The sequence below is a fragment of the Neovison vison genome, chromosome 2, assembly GCF_020171115.1.
Source record: "Neovison vison isolate M4711 chromosome 2, ASM_NN_V1, whole genome shotgun sequence".
In the NCBI taxonomy this organism is placed as follows: Eukaryota; Metazoa; Chordata; class Mammalia; order Carnivora; family Mustelidae; genus Neogale; species Neogale vison.
This window is the reverse complement of record NC_058092.1, coordinates 200,775,927-200,794,534: the sequence shown is the minus strand read 5'-3', so window position 1 is coordinate 200,794,534 and position 18,608 is coordinate 200,775,927. Positions and strand designations below refer to the sequence as shown.

Below are 18,608 nucleotides of genomic sequence, written 5' to 3'. Positions count from 1 at the left end.
CTTACTTTAATCACCTCTCAATAACCCTTCAAGGCCGAAAGCAGAAAAAACTTACCTAAGATCACAAAACAGTAAGTAATGAAACTAGGCTTTGAAGCTACATAGATCTGTCTGGCCCCAAATCTTATCTTCTTTCCATTTTTAGAGGCTGTCTCCTATTTTATTAATTTTATTTTTCGAAGACTTTATTTACTTATTTGAGGGAGAATACAAGAGAGCACAAGAGGGGATGAGGGATAGAGGTGGGGAGGGAGAAGTAGACTCCTCATTGTACAGGGAGCCCAGAGCAGGGGTCAATCCCAGGACCCTGAGATCATAAACTGAGCCAAAGGCAGCCACCTAACTGACTGAGCCACCCAGGTGTTCCAGCTGTCTCCTATTTTAAACACTTCCTATTTAGTAAGATCAGAACTGTTATATAAAAATGATATATTTAAAAAATCTTGTCTAAAAAATACAAACCAATTTGACTCTCTCCAAAAATTACTATCACTGTTTTAAGAAACAAAATTTATCTTTTCCAGGAGACCTTCCACTTTCTTTCCTTTTTTTTTTTTTTTCCTTAAGATTTTATTTATTTGACCAAGAGAGACAGCGAGAGAGGTTAACACAACCAGGGGGAATGGAAGAGGGAGAAGCAGGCTTCCTGCTGAGCAGGGAGCCCAACAGGGGGCTCGATCTCAGGACCCTGGGACCGTGACCTGAGATGAAGGCAAATGCTTAAGGACTGAGCCACCCAGGTGCCCGGACCATCCACTTTCATATTTAATATGATGTTAGGGACTTGCTTTAAAGTAATATGGGAGAGAAGAATGAGATGGAGCACAATTGATCCCAATCCTGGTTGACTGCTGAGGATGGATTATGGTTCATGGGTCTTTCACTGTACTATTCTGTCTACTTTGGTATATTTAAAAAATTTTCTATAACACAAAAAAGTCAAAAATAAAAAGTACTAGAATAAGGGACAAATATATTTTTAAAAGATTTTATTTCCTTATTTGATAGTGAGAGGGAGAACAAGAGTGAAAGCACCTGAGAGTACAGGCAGGGGAGTGGCGGGCAGAGAAAAAAGGAGAAGCAGGCTCCCCCATGAGCAGGGAACCTATTATGGGGCTCAATCCTAGGGCCCTGGGATCATGACCTTAGCCGAAGGCAGACACTTAGCTGACTGTGCCACCCAGGTGCCCCGGAGTAAGGGACAAATATTAACATAAATGTAAAAATATTCAAGGATGTGGCTTAGTAAAGCCAAGATCTACATCCTAACAGGAATATGAGAAACTTGAGAAGCCTTCAGGATTCCCAACATCTAATTTAGCAAACCTGCTGCCACCTGCTGGCTAAATAACATACAAAGAAAATGGAGCTTAATGTGTCCTAAAGCAAAACCAGGAGCCATACAGGTCATGATCTCAGGGTCCTGGGATCGAGTTCCGCATCGGGCTCTCTGCTCAGCAGGGAGCCTGCTTCCTCCTCTCTCTCTGCCTGCCTCTCTGCCTCTCTCTGTCAAATAAATAAGAAAAATCTTAAAATAAAAAACAAAAACAAAAACCAGGAGCCATAAAGTTATGTAAAACTAAACATTCAATTATTTAGAGAGTATCTACATGGACTGGTCATGTTTATTTCTTAGGCAGGGTGAAGACATCTGTACTTTCCTTTCTTTAGCCTTCTTTCAGAAACAGGGTGTGAACTTAGTAAGTAGTTCAATTCAAGTGACAGCATATCCAGCAATCACTCTTACATGCTTATTTCTTTACTACCAAGTCCTGTGGTTTTTGCACGCCCTCGAACAATCCAAATAATGAAGCAAGTCAACAACTTGAAAAGCATGCCATATAGGCCTACAGAATGAAAAGGTAGGTAAGTTAGGTTGAGGTAGCACCAGCTAATTGAGGGACACAGACCAAAAATCACTCCTTTTAAAATGTTAGCCTCATTTTGGCTCAATGGTTTAAGCATCTGCCTTCTGCTCAGGTCATGATCCTGGGGTCCTGCATCGGGTTCCTGGCTCAGTGGGGAGCCTGCTTCTCCCTTTACCCTTTCTCCCTGCTCGTGGTATCTTTCACTCTCACTTAAATAAATAAATAAAATGTTAAAAAAAAAACCAAACCAAACCAAAAAACAAACCAAACAAAAAAAAAAAAACCAAACCTTAGCCTCAGTAATCTGATTCCTTAGTTTCTTTTATTTTGATTAAGTAAATTTAAAAAATCGATCAAAATGGATGTCAATCCTCTAAACATGTGTAATCTCAAGATTGTGTTCTTCAGGTCAACAAAGTAGAGGTTAATATTCAAACACCACTACATGAGATGATTACATAAGACTTACTGTACGTTTCTTGGTTTGGACCAGGACATGTTCTGGGTTTCCTTCAATCCTAGCCGTAGACCATTCATCGCTCCAAATGCAGCCCCTAGTGAATCATAGTAAAAAACAACTGCACTTCAGATTCTTTTTTACTTTTATTTAATAGGAAAAAATAAAAAATGTAAATAATGATCATTTACTTATTTACTATTATTAAAAATTCTATTTTAAAGTAATCTACACACCTAACATGAAACATGAACTTAAAACCCCAAGATCAAGAGTCACATGGTCCACTGAGTCAGCCAGGTGGCCCTCAGTAATGATTTTTTAAAACCCTGAAACCAGTACTTGAATTGCTTTTGATTTTAAGAACTTTTGCCTACTTGGATTGAGGACAGTGAAAAAAATTACCATACCCACCTGTCATACAGCATCCTCCAATGGTAAAGAAGGCCAGCTCAAATCTGCCCCGGGTTTTATTAGCTCCAGTCGGTAAAATAAACTCATCTGTATCCTAAAGGGACAATAACAAAAAACAAGCTGAGCTCCCCTCAAAACCCAGTACTTAAAAAGTGTTTTTGTCAAATTCGCAAAAGTAAAACCTGAGATTAACTAAAACTCAACTATACTTAGTCAAGCATAAATTAAAACTTTCTGCAACAGCAATACCTAAATCAAAGTGAGGTGAAATGAACTACACATACAGTTACACTCATTAGTTTTTAGGAGGCATTATCATCAGAACTTCGCTTTTGAATTAAGTTTGACCAATTGTATGTAATTTGCCCTACTTAATGATAAATATGATGCAATATGCAAGAGAGTTTAGGAAGACCAGCTCTAGAGAAAGGTAAACGGAAAGGTAAGAGAAGTAACGGTTTATTCGATTGAGATACCACTGTGGAAAAAGAACTCTCATTCTATAGTTACTATTTATCAAGCACAATTTTACTATTATCATAAAAAATGAGCAGAAACTATAAAAGCATAACAGTTTGGATCAATTATGCAAGGGCAAAATTACCTTCTTAATTCTTAACAGTTTGGGGAAGCATCTATTTTAATAATCTTAAGACAGCTATAATCTCTTTCTAGTAAATGCATATACAAATTTGGTATGAAACCCATCTAAGAATTTTAAGTTGAAAATGCTACTGTAAGTGCACAATATGATTGATTCTGTAATACAATACACTCATACAGAACACATTCAATACAGGTTTGCCAAGCTTTCTATACAAAAATGGTTAAAATAAGCCATAAGCACACACCGCTGGCAATTTGCAAACAAGTAAACATCACTTTACCGAATATGGAACTTCGGTAAATGCATTCCTGATTAGGAAAACTGCAGCTATGCACTGGTTTTTGATTTCTGGCTTATGCATGCATTCTCACCAAAAAATGCACAAATAAGCAAGCACATCTACTTTCATCACACAAAAACAGTCTGTTGGGCAATAAATAATAAGCCAACTCTGAAGAGATCCCATATCATGATATACATGGTTTCTCTTTGAGAAACTTCTGTACTGTACTTCTGGCTTGGAATTTTTAGAAATGCTATACTTAATGAGGTATATAATTCTTCAACCTAGAAATGGATCGCTAATTACAAACAGAAAATTTTTTTTAAAAGGTCATGATGAACATTAATAAGCATTGTGCATGTTATCACCAACTCAACTCTTTGCTAGGGTCAACCATAATAAAAGTACTAAGAGGACGAAGGCAAATGTACATCAGTTCACACACAGAGCCTCTTGAAAACAATTTCATGGTTAGCTGTCATTGGGGCTTAATCTTTTAAATGCAATTAGAATGCACTGTTTCAGTCCTTAATTTTTTAAAAAAGATTTTATTTGTTTACTTGACAGAGACAGAGATAGTGAAAGAACATGAGTGGTGGTGGGGGATGGGGTGGTGGAGAGAGGGAGAAGTAGGCTCCCTTCCGAGCAGGGAGCTGGATGCACAGCAGGAATCGATCCCAGGACCCTGGGATCATGACCAGAGCTGAAGGCAGATGCTTAACTGAATGAGCCACCCAAGAGCTCCTTAAATGTACTGCTTCACGTAACAAAAATTTGCAAAGGCTTTTTTGAGGGAGGGGACACTGGACAAAATACATTAATCCTGGGAGAAAATGAAAAGGCTTTTGGCTTTCTATAAAAATGTGATTAATAGCTTATTATGTTATGAAAAAAACTTCTGCAAGCCAAATTTGAACTGCAAGAAATAAGCACTTAACAGGTTGCTCTTGAAGTAAAGATAACACACACGTAGGGAAGATACACTGAGGACACAGTGTAACAATCACCAGTACCATTGTTTGCCACACAGAAGAGAAATGCATCCAAGGATGGGAACCACTGTACCTGATAAAACAGTCAGAAGGCCAAGATTATGCGAAATATTTATATTTCAACTGGAGATACTGGATGTTAGAAATATTCAAATTCATCTTGTTTTTATACTGGATGTTCATCTGGCCTAAAAAGCGGAAGATTATCTACCAAATGTAATTTTTAATTTATCAGTGATGATGCAAAGGTGGGGACAACACAAAGCAATAGAAAGAGAAACCACAAATAGTGTCTCAGGTAAAAGTTGTTGACAAAAACCAGTACATGGTGAGTTCACCTGTAGTATTAAAGATGTCTCTGTACTTCAGAAGTACGGAAAACTGTTCCATAAAATTCAGTTTTAACTAAGGTAACCTTTAAATTTAGGCTTTACATGGTTTTTATAACGAGATGAGAAAAACTTTTCAATTCTAAAAGCCCTTTGCATTTGAATGGAAAAGGTCACTACAAATGTTTGTGATTAAGCAAGAATCCCAAGCCCCACCTAGCACTGCAGGGTCACAATGTTATGTATTTATTTATTTATTATTTTTTATTCACATATAATGTATTATTAGCCCCAGGGGTACAGGTCTGTAAATTGCCAGGTTATACAATTCACAGCATTCACCATATTTTTAAATGGAGCTACAGTACAACCTTTAAGCCTACATTCAACATTGAAGCAAAACACGTGACTAGTTTTGAAACTTTGAGTAAAATACTGAGAGAGATCCTCTTCAAATAAAATCAATAAACATACACTACAGATATTTGACAAACATTTCCTGCAAAAACAAACAAGTCTTAAACAAGTCCCAAATCAACTTGCTTCTATTGAAACACACTGAACAAGAAATGCAGGCAATTACTGTCAGTGATTCAACTTGAAACAAAAAGTCCCAACCACTACTCTTAAAAAACCACCCCAAAACCCATCCTATTTACTGATATGTAATTCAAATACTATATAATTCACCTATTTAAAGTGTATAATTCAATGGTTCAGTATTATACAACAAAGACTATCATCTTTAGAGCATTTTCACTATCCCAAAAAGAACCCCATACCTGTTAGCAGTCATTCTCCATTTCTCCCCTACCCTGGGCAGCTACTAATCAGTCTGCTTTCTGTCTCTTTGTATTTGCCAATTCTGGACATTTCATGTACATAGATTCATACAATATATGGTCTTTTATGACTGGCTTCTTTCATGTAATAAGTTTACAAGGCTTGACCATGTTCCATCCAGCATGTATCATCACTTCTTCCTTTTTTCCTGCTAAATATCTCATTGCACGGAGATGCCACATTTTGTTTATTTTTAAGCTGACAGACATTTGGGTTTTGTCTACCTCCTGGCCATTCAGAATAAACCTGATAAGCGCATTTGTGCACAACCTCTTGTGTGGACATATGTTTCCAATTCTCTTGGATATATATCTGAGTAGATTACTGGGTCGTATGGTAACTCTATTTTTCATATTTTGAGAAACTGTCCAATTCTTTTGGGTATAAATCTATTGAGCAGAATTAGTGGGTCAAATGGTAACTCTATTTTTAATATTTTGAGAAATTATCAGACTGTTTCCAAAGCAGCTGTTTCAATTTACATTTCCACCAGCAGTGCATGAAGGTCCAATTTCTCCATATCCTCACCAACATCAGTTATTGCATGTTTTTGATAATACCTATAGCAGTGGTGAAGGAGTATTTCATGTCGGTTTTGTGATTTGCATTTCCCTAGTAAGTGACATTAAATATCTTTTATGATTATTGAACATTTCTATATCTTTTTAGGGAAACATATACTCAAATCCTTTACTCTTTTTTATTTTTAATTTTTAAATATTTTATTTATTTATTTGTCAGAGAGAGAACACAAGCAGGGGGAGTGGAAGACAGAGGGAGAGGCAGGGTCCTTGCTGAGCAAGGAGCCTGATGCAGCACTTGATCCCAAGACCCTGGGATCATGACTTGAGCTGAAGGCAGATGCTTAAGCTTAACTGACTGAGCCACCCAGGCGTCCCTAAAGCTATAAATTATTGACATTAACAACTGAGAGGAGGAGTACACACCTGTTAAAGAGGAAGTATTTTTGCATGTTATGGAAGTTAAACTGGTAAAAATTAGATTTATAATACAATAAACCTATATAATATATAATATTTATTATATATATAATATATAATAAAAACTAGATTTATAATTTTACGATGTTAAATCCCCCAGTAACTAAAAGGAATATAACTACAGAACATACACAAAAGAAAAAACATCTCACTGCAAAAAATAAATCAACTAAACACCAAAGACAGTAATTCAAGAAACGAAGGACAAAAAAGCTAGAAGACGTATAAAAAACAAACAGCAAAATGATAGAAATTCCTCTTTATCAGTAATCATTTTAAATATAAGTGGATCAAACTCTCTAACCAAAAGACATTAAGACTGGCACAATAGATAAAATACCAGGATCCAACTGCACTGGGGGTTACTTTCATTCTAAAGACACAAAAAGATTCAAACTGAAGTGATAGAGAAAGATATTCTATGCAAATAAAATCCAAGACAGCAGGATGGCCATACTAATTTCAGAAAATATAGACTTTAAATAAATGAAAGGTTACAAAGAAAGAGAATATTAATAAAAGGTCCAATACAACAAAAAGATTCAATTATAAACATTTATACACTTAGTAACAGGCTATTAAAATATATTAAATATAAAACAGTCGGATGAAAGGGAGAAATAGAAATTTTTATAGTAATAATTGGAGACTTCAATACTCTATTCTCAATAATAATCATAACCAAACAGAAACAAGGAAATATGAGCACTTAACACCATAAATCAAAGAACAAACAGATCTAACAGACATCTACAAAACACTCTACCTATCAATAATATAATAGCATAGACATTTTTCTCAAGTGTATGTGGGACATTTTCCAGGACAGATAATATATTAGGACACAAATTAAGTCTCAATGGATTTTAAAATATACTATACAGACCATCTTCTCCAACCACAATAGTATACATTAGAAATCAGTAATAGAAATAAAATAAAAAATTCACAAATTCATGGAAATTAAAATAATACACCCATAAACCACCAACAGATCAAAGAAGAAATCATAAGGGAAATTAGAAAATGCTTAAGAGATCAATAAAAAAGAAAACACAACATATCAAAACTTATGAGATCCAGTGAAAGTAGTGCTAAGGGGAAAATTCAGAGCTATAAATGCTTATTAAAAATATCAGAAAGATCTCAAATATACAACCTAACTTTGCAACTTAAGGAAACTTGAGGAACTAGAAAAAGAAATGAGAGAGTACTATAAAAAAACTGCATGCCAACAAATTGGATAACCTTGATGAAATATACAAATTCCTAGAGACATAAAACTCACCAAGAAACAGGAAATCCGAACAGGCCTATAATTAGTGAGAAGTGTGAAATCAGGAATAAAAAATGTCACACCAGGGACACCAGTGTGGCTCAGCTGGTTAAGGGTCCAACTTTTGATTTCGGCTCAGGTCATGATCTCAGGGTTGTGAGATAGAGCCCAACATTAGGTTCTGAGCTAGGCATGGAGCCTGCTAAAATTTCTCTTTCTCCTTCTTCCTCTGCCCTCGCCCCCCTTTAACTCCATGTTCTCTAACACAAAACACAAGTCACAACCAAGAAAAGCCCTGGACCTAATGACTTCACTCATGAAATCTATCCAACATTTAAAGAAGAACTAATGCCAATTCTTTTCAAACTTTTCCAAAAAAATTGAAGTGGAAGTAATATTTGGTATAAGGCCAGGATTACCCTCATACCAAAGCCAGACAAAGACACTACAAGAAAACTACAGACCAATATCCCCTATGAACACTGACGCAAAATCCTCAACAAAATACTAGGAAAACAAACTCAGCAACATATTAAAAGGATTACACAACATGACCAAGTGGGATTTATTTATGTAATGCAGGATGGCCCAATATATTAAAACTGATCAACATAATACACCACATTAAAAGAAAGGGGGGGAAAAACCCACGATCACCTCAACTACTGCAAAAAAAAAAGCATTTCACAAAATCCAACATACTTTTAAGGTAAGAAGAATTCAACAAACTAGGAATAGAAGGAAACTACCTCAACATAATAAAAGCCACATATGAAAATCCCACTGAATATTATATTAAAAGGTAAAAGATATAAGTTTTCCCTCCAAAATCAGAAAAAGATAAGGATACCCATTTCTGCCATTCTTCTTTCGACACAGCACAAATCCCCTGATATCTGTAAGTAGAATATTCCTATGAAACCTCCTGTAAGTCAAAATGTCATAAAGCAAAGAAGCAATTATCATCAACTTAAACGGAAAAATGTTTTGAGTACTCCTAGACCCAAAATAAAACCTCTCAGTGTTTTCTGATACCTTAGGACACAGCTTGCTATCAAACACACAAAATAAATCAAGATAAAGCACAGATGCTCACAGATAAGCTGCGATGGCTTGATGCTGAGATGCTGAGTGCAGATCCCCAGGAAGGAGCTCGATCGTGCCACTATAACAGCTCACTGCAAAACAAATGCTGAATGCTATTTTTGCTTTTTTGGCAAAAGCAAAAATTCTCTTCTGATTTCGTCTGTTCAGCGTAAACTGGTACTACATATAGACCTACATAATATAGATCTCTCATGAAGGTGAAATGGAACAATGAGAGCTTTGAAAAAGCAGGGGATATTTGTACTAGATGTTCTAGCTACAGCAATTAGGCAAGAAGAAATAAAAGGTATCCAAATTGAAAAGGAAGAAGCTAAATTTTCTTTCTTTGCAGATAAAATAATCTTATATGTAGAAAATCCTACATATTGCACAAGGAAACCTATTAGATCTAATAAACAAATTCAGCAAAGTAGCAGGATACAAAGTCAACACAAAAAATTAAAAGGATTTCCATATGCTAGTGATGGACAATTTGAAAAGAAATTAAAAAAAGCAATTCCACTTATAATAGCATCAAAAAGAATAGGGGTGCCTGGGTCACTCAGTTGGTTAAGTGTCTGCCTTCAGCTCAGTTCATGATCCCAGGATCCTGGGATCAAGCCCCCAAACGGGCTCCTTGCTCCACAGGGAGCCTGCTTCTCCCTCTTCCTACTGCTCCCCCTGGTTGTGCTCTCCCTCTCATCCCCTCCCCCTCTGTTAAATAAAGAAATAAAAAACCGTATCTTTAAATTAAGAAATACTACTACTTAGGAATGAACTTAACCGATGAGGTAAAAGTCTTACACAATGAAAACCATAAAACACAAATAAAGAAGAAAGGGAAACATAACCCATGTGTGCGGGTTGGAAGACTTAATACTGTTAAGATATCAATACCATCCAAAAGAATCCACAGATTCAATGTAATCCCTATCAAAATACCATGTTTTTGCCAATGGAAAAACCTATCCTCTAATTAATATGGTATCTCAATGAGCCCCAAACAGCCAAAACAATCTTGAAAAAGAACAATAGTCGGGATGCTTAGGTGGCTCAGTTGGTTAAGTGTCTGCTTTTGGCTCAGGTCATGATCCCAGGGTCCTGGGAATGAGTCCTGCATCGGGCTCCTCACTCAGCGGGGAGCTTGCTTCTCCCTCTACCTGCTGCTCCTTCTGCTTGTGCTCTCTCTCTGACAAATAAATTTAAAAAAAAGAAAGAAAGAAAGAAAAAGAACAATAATCACATTTTCTGATTTCAAAACTTACTACAAGGATACTGTAATCAAAAGAGTGTGATACTGACAAAGACAGACAAACAGACCAATGAAACAGAATAGTGAACCTGGAAATAAACCCTCACATATAGTCAAATGATTCTGAACAAGATTGCCAAGACCATTCCATGAGGGGAAAAAATCTTAACAAATGAGGCTCTGAAAACCAGATATCCACAAGAACAAGTAAAGTTGGATCCTTACCTAACACCTAATAAAAAAAAATTAAACACCTAATATAAAAATTGAATGGATCTAAATATAAGACCTAAAATCAAAAAACTCTTAGAAGAAAACATGGGAGAAAAGCATGACACTGGATTTGACAATGACTTCTTGTTTTTGACACCAAAGCACAGGCAACAACAACAAAAAGAAAAATAGGGGGCTCCTAGGTGGCTCAGTGGGTAAAGCCTCTGCCTTTGGCTCAGGTCACAATCTCAGGGTCCTGGAATTGAGCCCCACTTTGGGCTCTCTGCTCGGTGGGAAGCCTGCTTCCCCTCCTCTCTCTGCCTACTTGTGATGTCTCTCCCTCTGTCAAATGAATAAATAAAATCTTAAAAAACAAAAAAAGAAAAATAAGAACTGGCCTTTGTGAAAATTTAAAAATACTGTGACTCAGAAGATAGTAATCAGCATAGTAAAAAGGCAACCCACAGGATGTGAGAAAATATTTGCAAATCATGTTACCTGATCAGGGGTTAATATTCAGAATATATAGAGAAATTAAATTCAACAAAAAATAAAGATTCAATTCAAAAATGGACAAAGAACTTAAAAATAAGCATTTCTCCAAAGGTATGGCAATGGGCATAAAATGGGCAAAAATCATTATGAAAAGGTGTTCAACATCACTAATCATTAGGGTCATGCAACTCAAAACTACAAGGAGCACCACCTCATACTCATTAGAATAGCTAAATCAAAAAACTGCAGAAAATAACAACTGTTGGTGAGGATGTGGAGAAATTGCAAACCTTGTGCAGTTCTTGGGAATGTAAAATGGTATAGTGCTACAGAACACAGTATGGCATTCCTCAGATAAATAATAATAAAATTTCCACTAAGATCCAGTAATTTCGGGCGCCTGGGTGGCTCAGTGGGTTAAGCTGCTGCCTTCGGCTCAGGTCATGATCTCCGGGGTCCTGGGATCGAGTCCGGCATCGGGCTCTCTGCTCAGCGGGGAGCCTGCTTCCTCCTCTCTCTCTCTGCCTGCCTTTCTGCCTACTTGTGATCTCTCTCTGTCAAATAAATAAATAAAATCTTTAAAAAAAAAAAAAAAAGATCCAGTAATTTCATTTCTGAATATATAACTGAAATTAAAAAAAGGTTCAGGAAGAGACATTTGTACACTAATGTCCAGAGCAACACTACCCCCAATAGCTAAAATATGAAAGCAATCCAAGCGTCCAGGGACAGATGGAAAAGCAGAATGGAATATTATTCAATTAAATATTAGTGAGCCTAAAAGGAAGGAAATTCTGACACATGCTATAGCATAAGTGAAACCTGAGAGTATTATGGTAAATGAAATAAGCCAATCACAAAAAGATACTATAATTCTACTTATTTGAGGTACTTAAGAGTATCAAAACCAGAAACAGAAAGCAAAACAGTGGTTGCCATGGGATAGGTGGGTGGAATGAAGTTATTTTTCAATGGGTATAGTTTGTTTTACATAATGAAATGAGTTACAGATATGGCAGGTGGTAATTGTTGCACAATATTATAAACATAGTTAATACTACTGGACAGTACACTTAAAAATGGGTAAGATAGTAAATTTAATGTTAGTACATTTCACAATTTAAATGGGAAAGGGGAAAAAAACCCCAAACACCTCAAACCCCAAAAACCCTTTAAAGGGAATTAGTTAATTGGTAACAGAGAGATAAAAGTCAAATCCCGGAGTTTCTGAGAAAAGAAAAAGAAAAGAAAAGAAAAAGGAGTTGGTGCCTCCAGAAATATGTATCACAGATCTAGTTAGCATAAGAACCTGGATTTTTTTTTAAAGCAGTAAGATAAATTACCAAACTAATAAATTCATAAAAGGACTAGTCTTAATTTTACCTGAACGAGATATCGTGGATCCACATTTAAATACGGAGACAGAGGATTCATACCAGTCACTAGAGAGAAAAACATCACATTGCAATGAAATTTTAAAAAGTTATTTCATTTAGTGTTAATTACGCTGTTCTGGGTGTTTTTCAATTTTGATATACAGGCTTACTGAATATGAAATTTTCTCCTTTTCTCCTTATCCTGTCTGGCAGTTTGTGGTTGTCTCCTCCTGGTTCCTGAATTTCAAACCAAGTCCTGCACTAGTGGCTCAGGCTCTCATACCAAGAAGATATTGGCAATAATGTGGATCAAATAATCAAAGTAGCAGGAAGCATAGCCGAAGTCAATTATAAAGCTAATTTCCTCTACTTTGCTACAAGGATGCTTGACATCTATACAAATTGCAAAATAAGACTGACAATAGACAAGTGAATTTCATGGGAAAACCGGTGCTTGGGTTATGAATTATATATAAATATTTTAAGGCCGTTCCTTCAAATCTTAGTATTGACAGTTGCTGACAAAGGTGAGTTGCTGTGGCAGTGCAGAACATTCTTGGGTCATCACCACAGGAATGGGAGTCAGGACAAAAGAAAATGGAAACTCTCAGAGAGCCAGACTTGAATCCCACTAACTTTGACAATGGGAAAAAAAATCCATCAAGGAATATCAACTTTCTCATATTCTGAATTTAATCCTTGAATCCTTTGGATGTTCACAAATCTAAGAAATACCCAGGACTCCAGTCCTTTCATCAACTGAAAGTCCTATTAATTCTATATTCAATATTCGTCTTGAACTATTACTTAACACCATCCTTACTGCTACCATCTTAGTCCAACCATTAAATCTCACCTAGACTACAGTAATAATCTCCTACCTAAATGAACTCCTTAATCTGCTCTAGTCCCTTCAATTCACTTCCTATATAGTAACTAAACTGACTTTTTTTAAGGAAAAGGAAATCAGCCTTAATGGCTTCCATTCACAATTTTAATCAAATCCAAACTCCTTACCATGGCTTATAAAACAATGCATTAGTGGCATTACTTGCTCTCCTGATCTCATTATCTCCTACTGCTCCAACTCGCTCTCAACTTTGTAGACACACTGGCCCATCTGATGTTCTTTAAACATGTCAGGTCTGTCCCCCCTCACCCCAGGGCACTTGGACTAACCATTTTCCCTTGTGTACCTCCATGTGCCTATGCGCCCCCACATTTGTACTGTATTCAAGTCACAGGTCAAATGTAAACACACTCTGGTTGCTTTCCCTGACCTATTTATTCTAAAACAATGACCTGCTCCCATCCCCTGATCCTGTTTTGATGCCTTTACATACACTTATTAACTGAAATGTGTTTGTGTTACTTGACACACTAGGATGTAAACTCCATGAAAGCAGCAATCATCTCTTTTGACCACTGGTAGTCCTGCACCCAGAAAAGTCGTTGGCCCATTCCAGGTGTTCAGTGAATGGTGGTCACCCTCGACCTCTCAATTTACCTTCAAACTTTAATCAAATTAATGTAACAATGCTTTGTCATATTAAGGCAGTGCCCTTTGTGCTCCAAAACTCAGACCTCGGAAGGCTTATTATATGTAAAATGTGTTCCAGATTCAGTTTTGACATAAGTGACACTAGGACTCTTTTGCTCTTGACCAAAGAAGACCTGGAGAAGTAGAACAAGTTATATTCATCCGGCTGAATACCCACAAAGTCCCAAACATCTGGACGACATTCACAGGATTGAGAGGGCACAGACAGGTAGTATTCATATTTCTGCACTTTTGGCCTTGGGTATTTCGTTTCCTAAAATTCTTATCTGGCTTCTTTTTTCAAGTCCATAAATGGCCTATAAAGTGCAGTTCACTTCTTGGCTCCTCCCCCGGCCCGACTCAGATTTCTTTCTTGCCTACATTCAATATTAAATGTTCTGCCCTGAAGGCTATATCGCAGTTTCGAAACACTGACTTAGAGCTTAAAAGTTATTTATAGCCTATTTGGAATGTATTTACTTGCAGAGGTAGGCTCTCCTCTTAATCTAGAGTCAAACACACAGCTCAACGCACAAGAAATGTGTGGTAGGAAAGATAAGGCACCACACTCGTCTATAAAGGGAAGAAAACATGCAGCATCCCGCGTCCACGTCACCCGGACAGAACTTCTCGGGGATCCATGGCTCCAAAAACTCGAGCGGCAGCGCAAACACCCTAACCCCATCACTGGGGTTTACAGTACTGAAGACTGTAAAAGCCAGCCGAAAAAAAAAAAACAACCCACAGTAAACACACTATATGTCTGGCGGAGTCGCCAAGAACCACTGAGAAATGTTCACAAGGTAGGCCTGATACTTACGCGGGACGCCGGCCAAATCCGCGTGCGAGTAACCGGCCCCGCCGGCTCCAAAAAAGCCGGCCAACCCCCCTGTGGTTTTGTTCCCGCTTCCCCCGCCGCTCTCCATGGTGTCGCAGCAAACTGCTCGTCTGCTTCTCACCGCCGTCTCAGGCCAGGTTCGTCTGTTCTGCCGTTGCTCCCCCAAAACAGCGGGGAGACCCGCGTTCCCACCGCCTCCTTCACACGGTGACCTTCCGGGAGCCGGTACCCGCTAATCCTTGTACTTCCGTTTTGCGACATTATACGTCCCGGAAAACGGAAGCGCCTGACGGCAGTCTTCCGGTGGTGGGAAAGTGAACCAAGCCAGAATCAAAGCGGCGCATTCTGAGGCAGGTGGGGGTGCCTGTGGAAGAGGGAAGGCAGGCGACTAGCTAGGGCTTGGCTCGGGAGGCCGGCGGAGCAGCAACTGCAGAGAGAGGCAGCGGCAAAGAGGGAATGGTGCCGGGAGGCGCCGAGGAGGAGGCGCAGTCCGTCCCTCTCAGGGTTAGTGAATGAGGCTCTCCGCCCGGGCCGGCCCGGGGACTCTGCGCTGCGGGTCCCAAGCATGAGTGCGGGCCCCGGCTGTGAGCCCTGCACCAAGCGACCCCGCTGGGGCGCCGCTGCAACTTCTCCGCCGGCCGCCTCGGACGCCCGGAGCTTCCCCAGCAGGCAGAGGCGCGTCCTCGATTCCAAGGACGCTCCCGTGCAGTTCAGGGTCCCACCGTCCTCGTCAGGCTGCGTCCCGGGGCGGGCGGGACCGCACAGAGGCAGCTCCACCTCTCTTGGTACGTGGGGAAATAAAGATCTTTGTCCTTCGCTTTGGCCCGAACCTTTCGGTCTCTGTCTGGGGACCCAGGGACTCCAGTCACCCCTTTCTGGTGTCTTGTGTGCACCACTCTGAGGCCCTTTTGCTGAGCCAATGAGGTCGCTAGTAGGGGAATGTGGCCGAATTTTCTCCTTTGGGATTGGTGGTGTGAGAAACCCTGGTGAGCAGTCACTCTCAGGGGGGAAAAGGGCAGTAGACTCCACCTGTTTGCTTTTCTCGGGTTTGAGAAATTGCCTTAGTTGTTAAGAAAGTCTAATTGTGTATGTGAAGCTCCAGCCTTTAGATGGAAAAAAGGTACAAAGAAGGTCACAACTTCTTTTGGTTCAGATTTCTTATTCAGGGGGGTGGGGTGGTGCAGAGCTGTTAGTATTAGCTGGCATTGCGCTTATTTCTGGCATACAGGATTGAACAAGTGTAACTTGGGCACTGTCTTCAGATCCTAAAATCTATGGTGAGATAAACAATTACAAAGTCCACAGGCAGACAGGTGAGAGACATACATCGTTATGGTAGGAGTCAGGAATCTTAATCCACTCTGCGGGATCAGAGATAATCTCCCAGAAGATGAGGTGCCTATTCTGAGGGCTAAAAAAGAATGAAGAGTTAGCTAGAAAAGAGGAAGTAAGGAAATGTTCCTGAAGTTCAACTGGTGCATACTGTCAACAGAAGAGAGGAGAGAGAGATGGGGCTGCAGGGAGGTAGGAAAGGATCAGATCATACTGGGAAATAATAGGCAGTCCTGAGGGTTTTGAACTTTACCTCTAAGGGCAGTGAGAAGCTTTTAATGCGTTTTCCATAGGGAAGCGACTATGTATGTGCATGTACCCACATCTTTTTTTTTTTTAAAGGTCTCTGGCTGGTGTGTAGAAAATGAAGAATGGATTGAAAGAGAGAAGTAGTAACAGGCCCAAGACTAAAGGAGTTAGTCTAGGTGGGAGATAATGATGGTTTATACTTGGTTGTGTACAGTAGAGAGGGAGAGAAGTGAATGGAATCAGAGAATGGGATCTGTGGGTTTGTACCTCTTAATTTGTGCTGGAAATAAAGATTTGGGGATTCTTGACATAACCGTGATAATTGATGCTTTGGACATAGATTCAATCATATAAAGCATATAGAGAAAATAAAGGTGACCTAGGAAAGAAACTTTAGGAACACCATCATTTAAGAGTAGACTGAAGAGAAGCAGCCAGAAGAGTAGAATGAAAGCCTGACTTTTGTTGTGTCATGCAGCAAAGAACATTTCAAAAAGGATGCAGTTGTCAACAGTGTAGAAGGCTAGCCAGAGGTCAGTCTTTGGGTGACTGGTGTAAACTTAGTTCTCTCAGGACTTAGAGGCATTGGGGAGTAGATCTCAACTATAAATCGAAGGATGAGCAGGATTTGCCGTATAGATCAAGGAGAGAAAGAAATACGCAGAGGGAATGGTATGTGCAAAGGTGGTAGGACTGGAGCATAAAATGACAAGGAGTGACAGGACTTAAGGCCAGGAAGAAGGACAGAACTTACTATGGACAAATTCTAGTGCCATTTCAAGGAATTTGGACTTTATTCTCTAGTTAATAGGAAGCCACTGAAAGCTTTTAAAGGGAGAGATAACATTTGGTTAATATTTTGGAAAAGATGGCTTAGTGGCCTTTGGACTTCTCTACCTATAGTCCACTGTATAAGTTCAGCCACTACACAGAGTTAGAAATCTTTGAACTGGGTACATATGCCATATTTATTACAAACGTGTTTCATGAAATAATACCTATTGTGTAGGACACATTCTCACGTTGTTTGTATTTCACTGTAAAAAGTTAGTCCTTTAAATATTACTCAGCCATCAGAAAGAATGAAATCTTTTCTTTTGCAATGCTGTCAGATGGAGCCAGAGTGTATTATGCTAAGAAAAATAAGAGAAAGACAAATGCCATATGATTCCACTCATAAGTGGAAGAAACAAAACATGAACCTAAAGGGTAAGGAGTAAAAAAGGCGGGGGAGGCAAATCATAAGAGACTTTTGGAAAAGATTTTATCTGTTTATTTGAGAGCATGAGTAGGGATTGTGGGTGCTGAGGGAGAGGGAGAGGCAAACTCCCCCCTGATCAGGGAGCCAGACATGGGGCTCAGTCCCGGCAACCTGGGATCATGACCTGAGTGGAAGGCAGACGCATAACCGACGGAGCCACCCAGGCATCCCAGAAGACTCTCAGAGAACAAACTGAGGGTTGTTGGAGGGGAGCTGGGTGGGGAATGTTCTAAATGGGTGTTGAGTATTAAGGAGGGCACTTGTTGGGATGAGCACTGGGTGTTATATGTAAGTGATAAATCATGAAATTCTACTCCTGAAGCCAATATTACACTATATGTTTAACTAACTAGAATTTAAATAAAGACTTTTTAAAAAAGTTAGTCCTTTATGTTAACACTGGTATAGAGATAGCCAAGACTAGACAAGGAGATCAGTTGCAGGAAGTAAAAGCAGTTGTCTAAAAAGTACCTATTCTTTTGATATTGGTGCTGTTTTGAAGATGGAGAGGAAGGAATGGATTTAAGATTTAGGCTGTAGATTTCAGAGAACTTAGTGAAGGAGAGTGGAAGAGAGGGGCGAATGAGAGTGACCTCCAAGTACAGTATCTGACTTCTGCGAGGAGCTAATTTGTAGACCTATTAACTTCATTTGCATATAAAGGTGGAAGAGTTCGTTGCTAGTGGAGGAGGGCAGTCAGTCCTCATGGTTGGATCTTATTTTCTGCAGATTTCTGCAGAAGAGGAACCAAGTTAATACTTGGGCTGTACTTCATATGTGTAAATATTTTTGTATACTGGGCACAGGACACAAATTAACAAAATGTGCAAAGTCTAAACAAAAACTATTGTTTCAAATTTGAAATTCTTTTAGGAACTGGTATTAAAAATTTTAGT

General features: G+C 38.8%; 2 protein-coding genes across 5 annotated transcripts in view; one reads left to right on the top strand and one right to left on the bottom strand.

Annotated features, from left to right (window-relative positions):
- TIMM23B (translocase of inner mitochondrial membrane 23 homolog B) overlaps positions 1 to 15,106 on the bottom strand; it is a 30,582-nt gene extending 15,476 nt beyond the window's left edge. The window contains exons 1-4 of the mRNA XM_044240021.1: positions 14,853 to 15,106; positions 12,500 to 12,558; positions 2,740 to 2,833; positions 2,338 to 2,422 (exon numbers count right to left, since the gene is read on the bottom strand). Of these exons, the coding sequence (XP_044095956.1) occupies positions 2,338 to 2,422; positions 2,740 to 2,833; positions 12,500 to 12,558; positions 14,853 to 14,958 (344 nt within the window). The 5' untranslated portion in view covers positions 14,959 to 15,106. The remainder of the gene's footprint in view (positions 1 to 2,337; positions 2,423 to 2,739; positions 2,834 to 12,499; positions 12,559 to 14,852) is intronic.
- A 44-nt stretch (positions 15,107 to 15,150) lies between these two features.
- Positions 15,151 to 18,608, top strand: part of PARG (poly(ADP-ribose) glycohydrolase) — a 125,166-nt gene continuing 121,708 nt past the window's right edge. Inside the window, exon 1 of one of the 4 annotated variants that reach the window (XM_044240013.1) lies at positions 15,151 to 15,220. Coding sequence is in view for 1 of the 4 variants with exons in the window: in XM_044240012.1 (XP_044095947.1) it covers positions 15,436 to 15,655 (220 nt within the window). In the remaining 3 variants the exon portion in view is untranslated. Of the gene's footprint in view, positions 15,656 to 18,608 lie in introns of all 4 variants that reach the window. The other 3 variants (XM_044240012.1, XM_044240015.1, XM_044240014.1) reach the window with 3 other exon arrangements.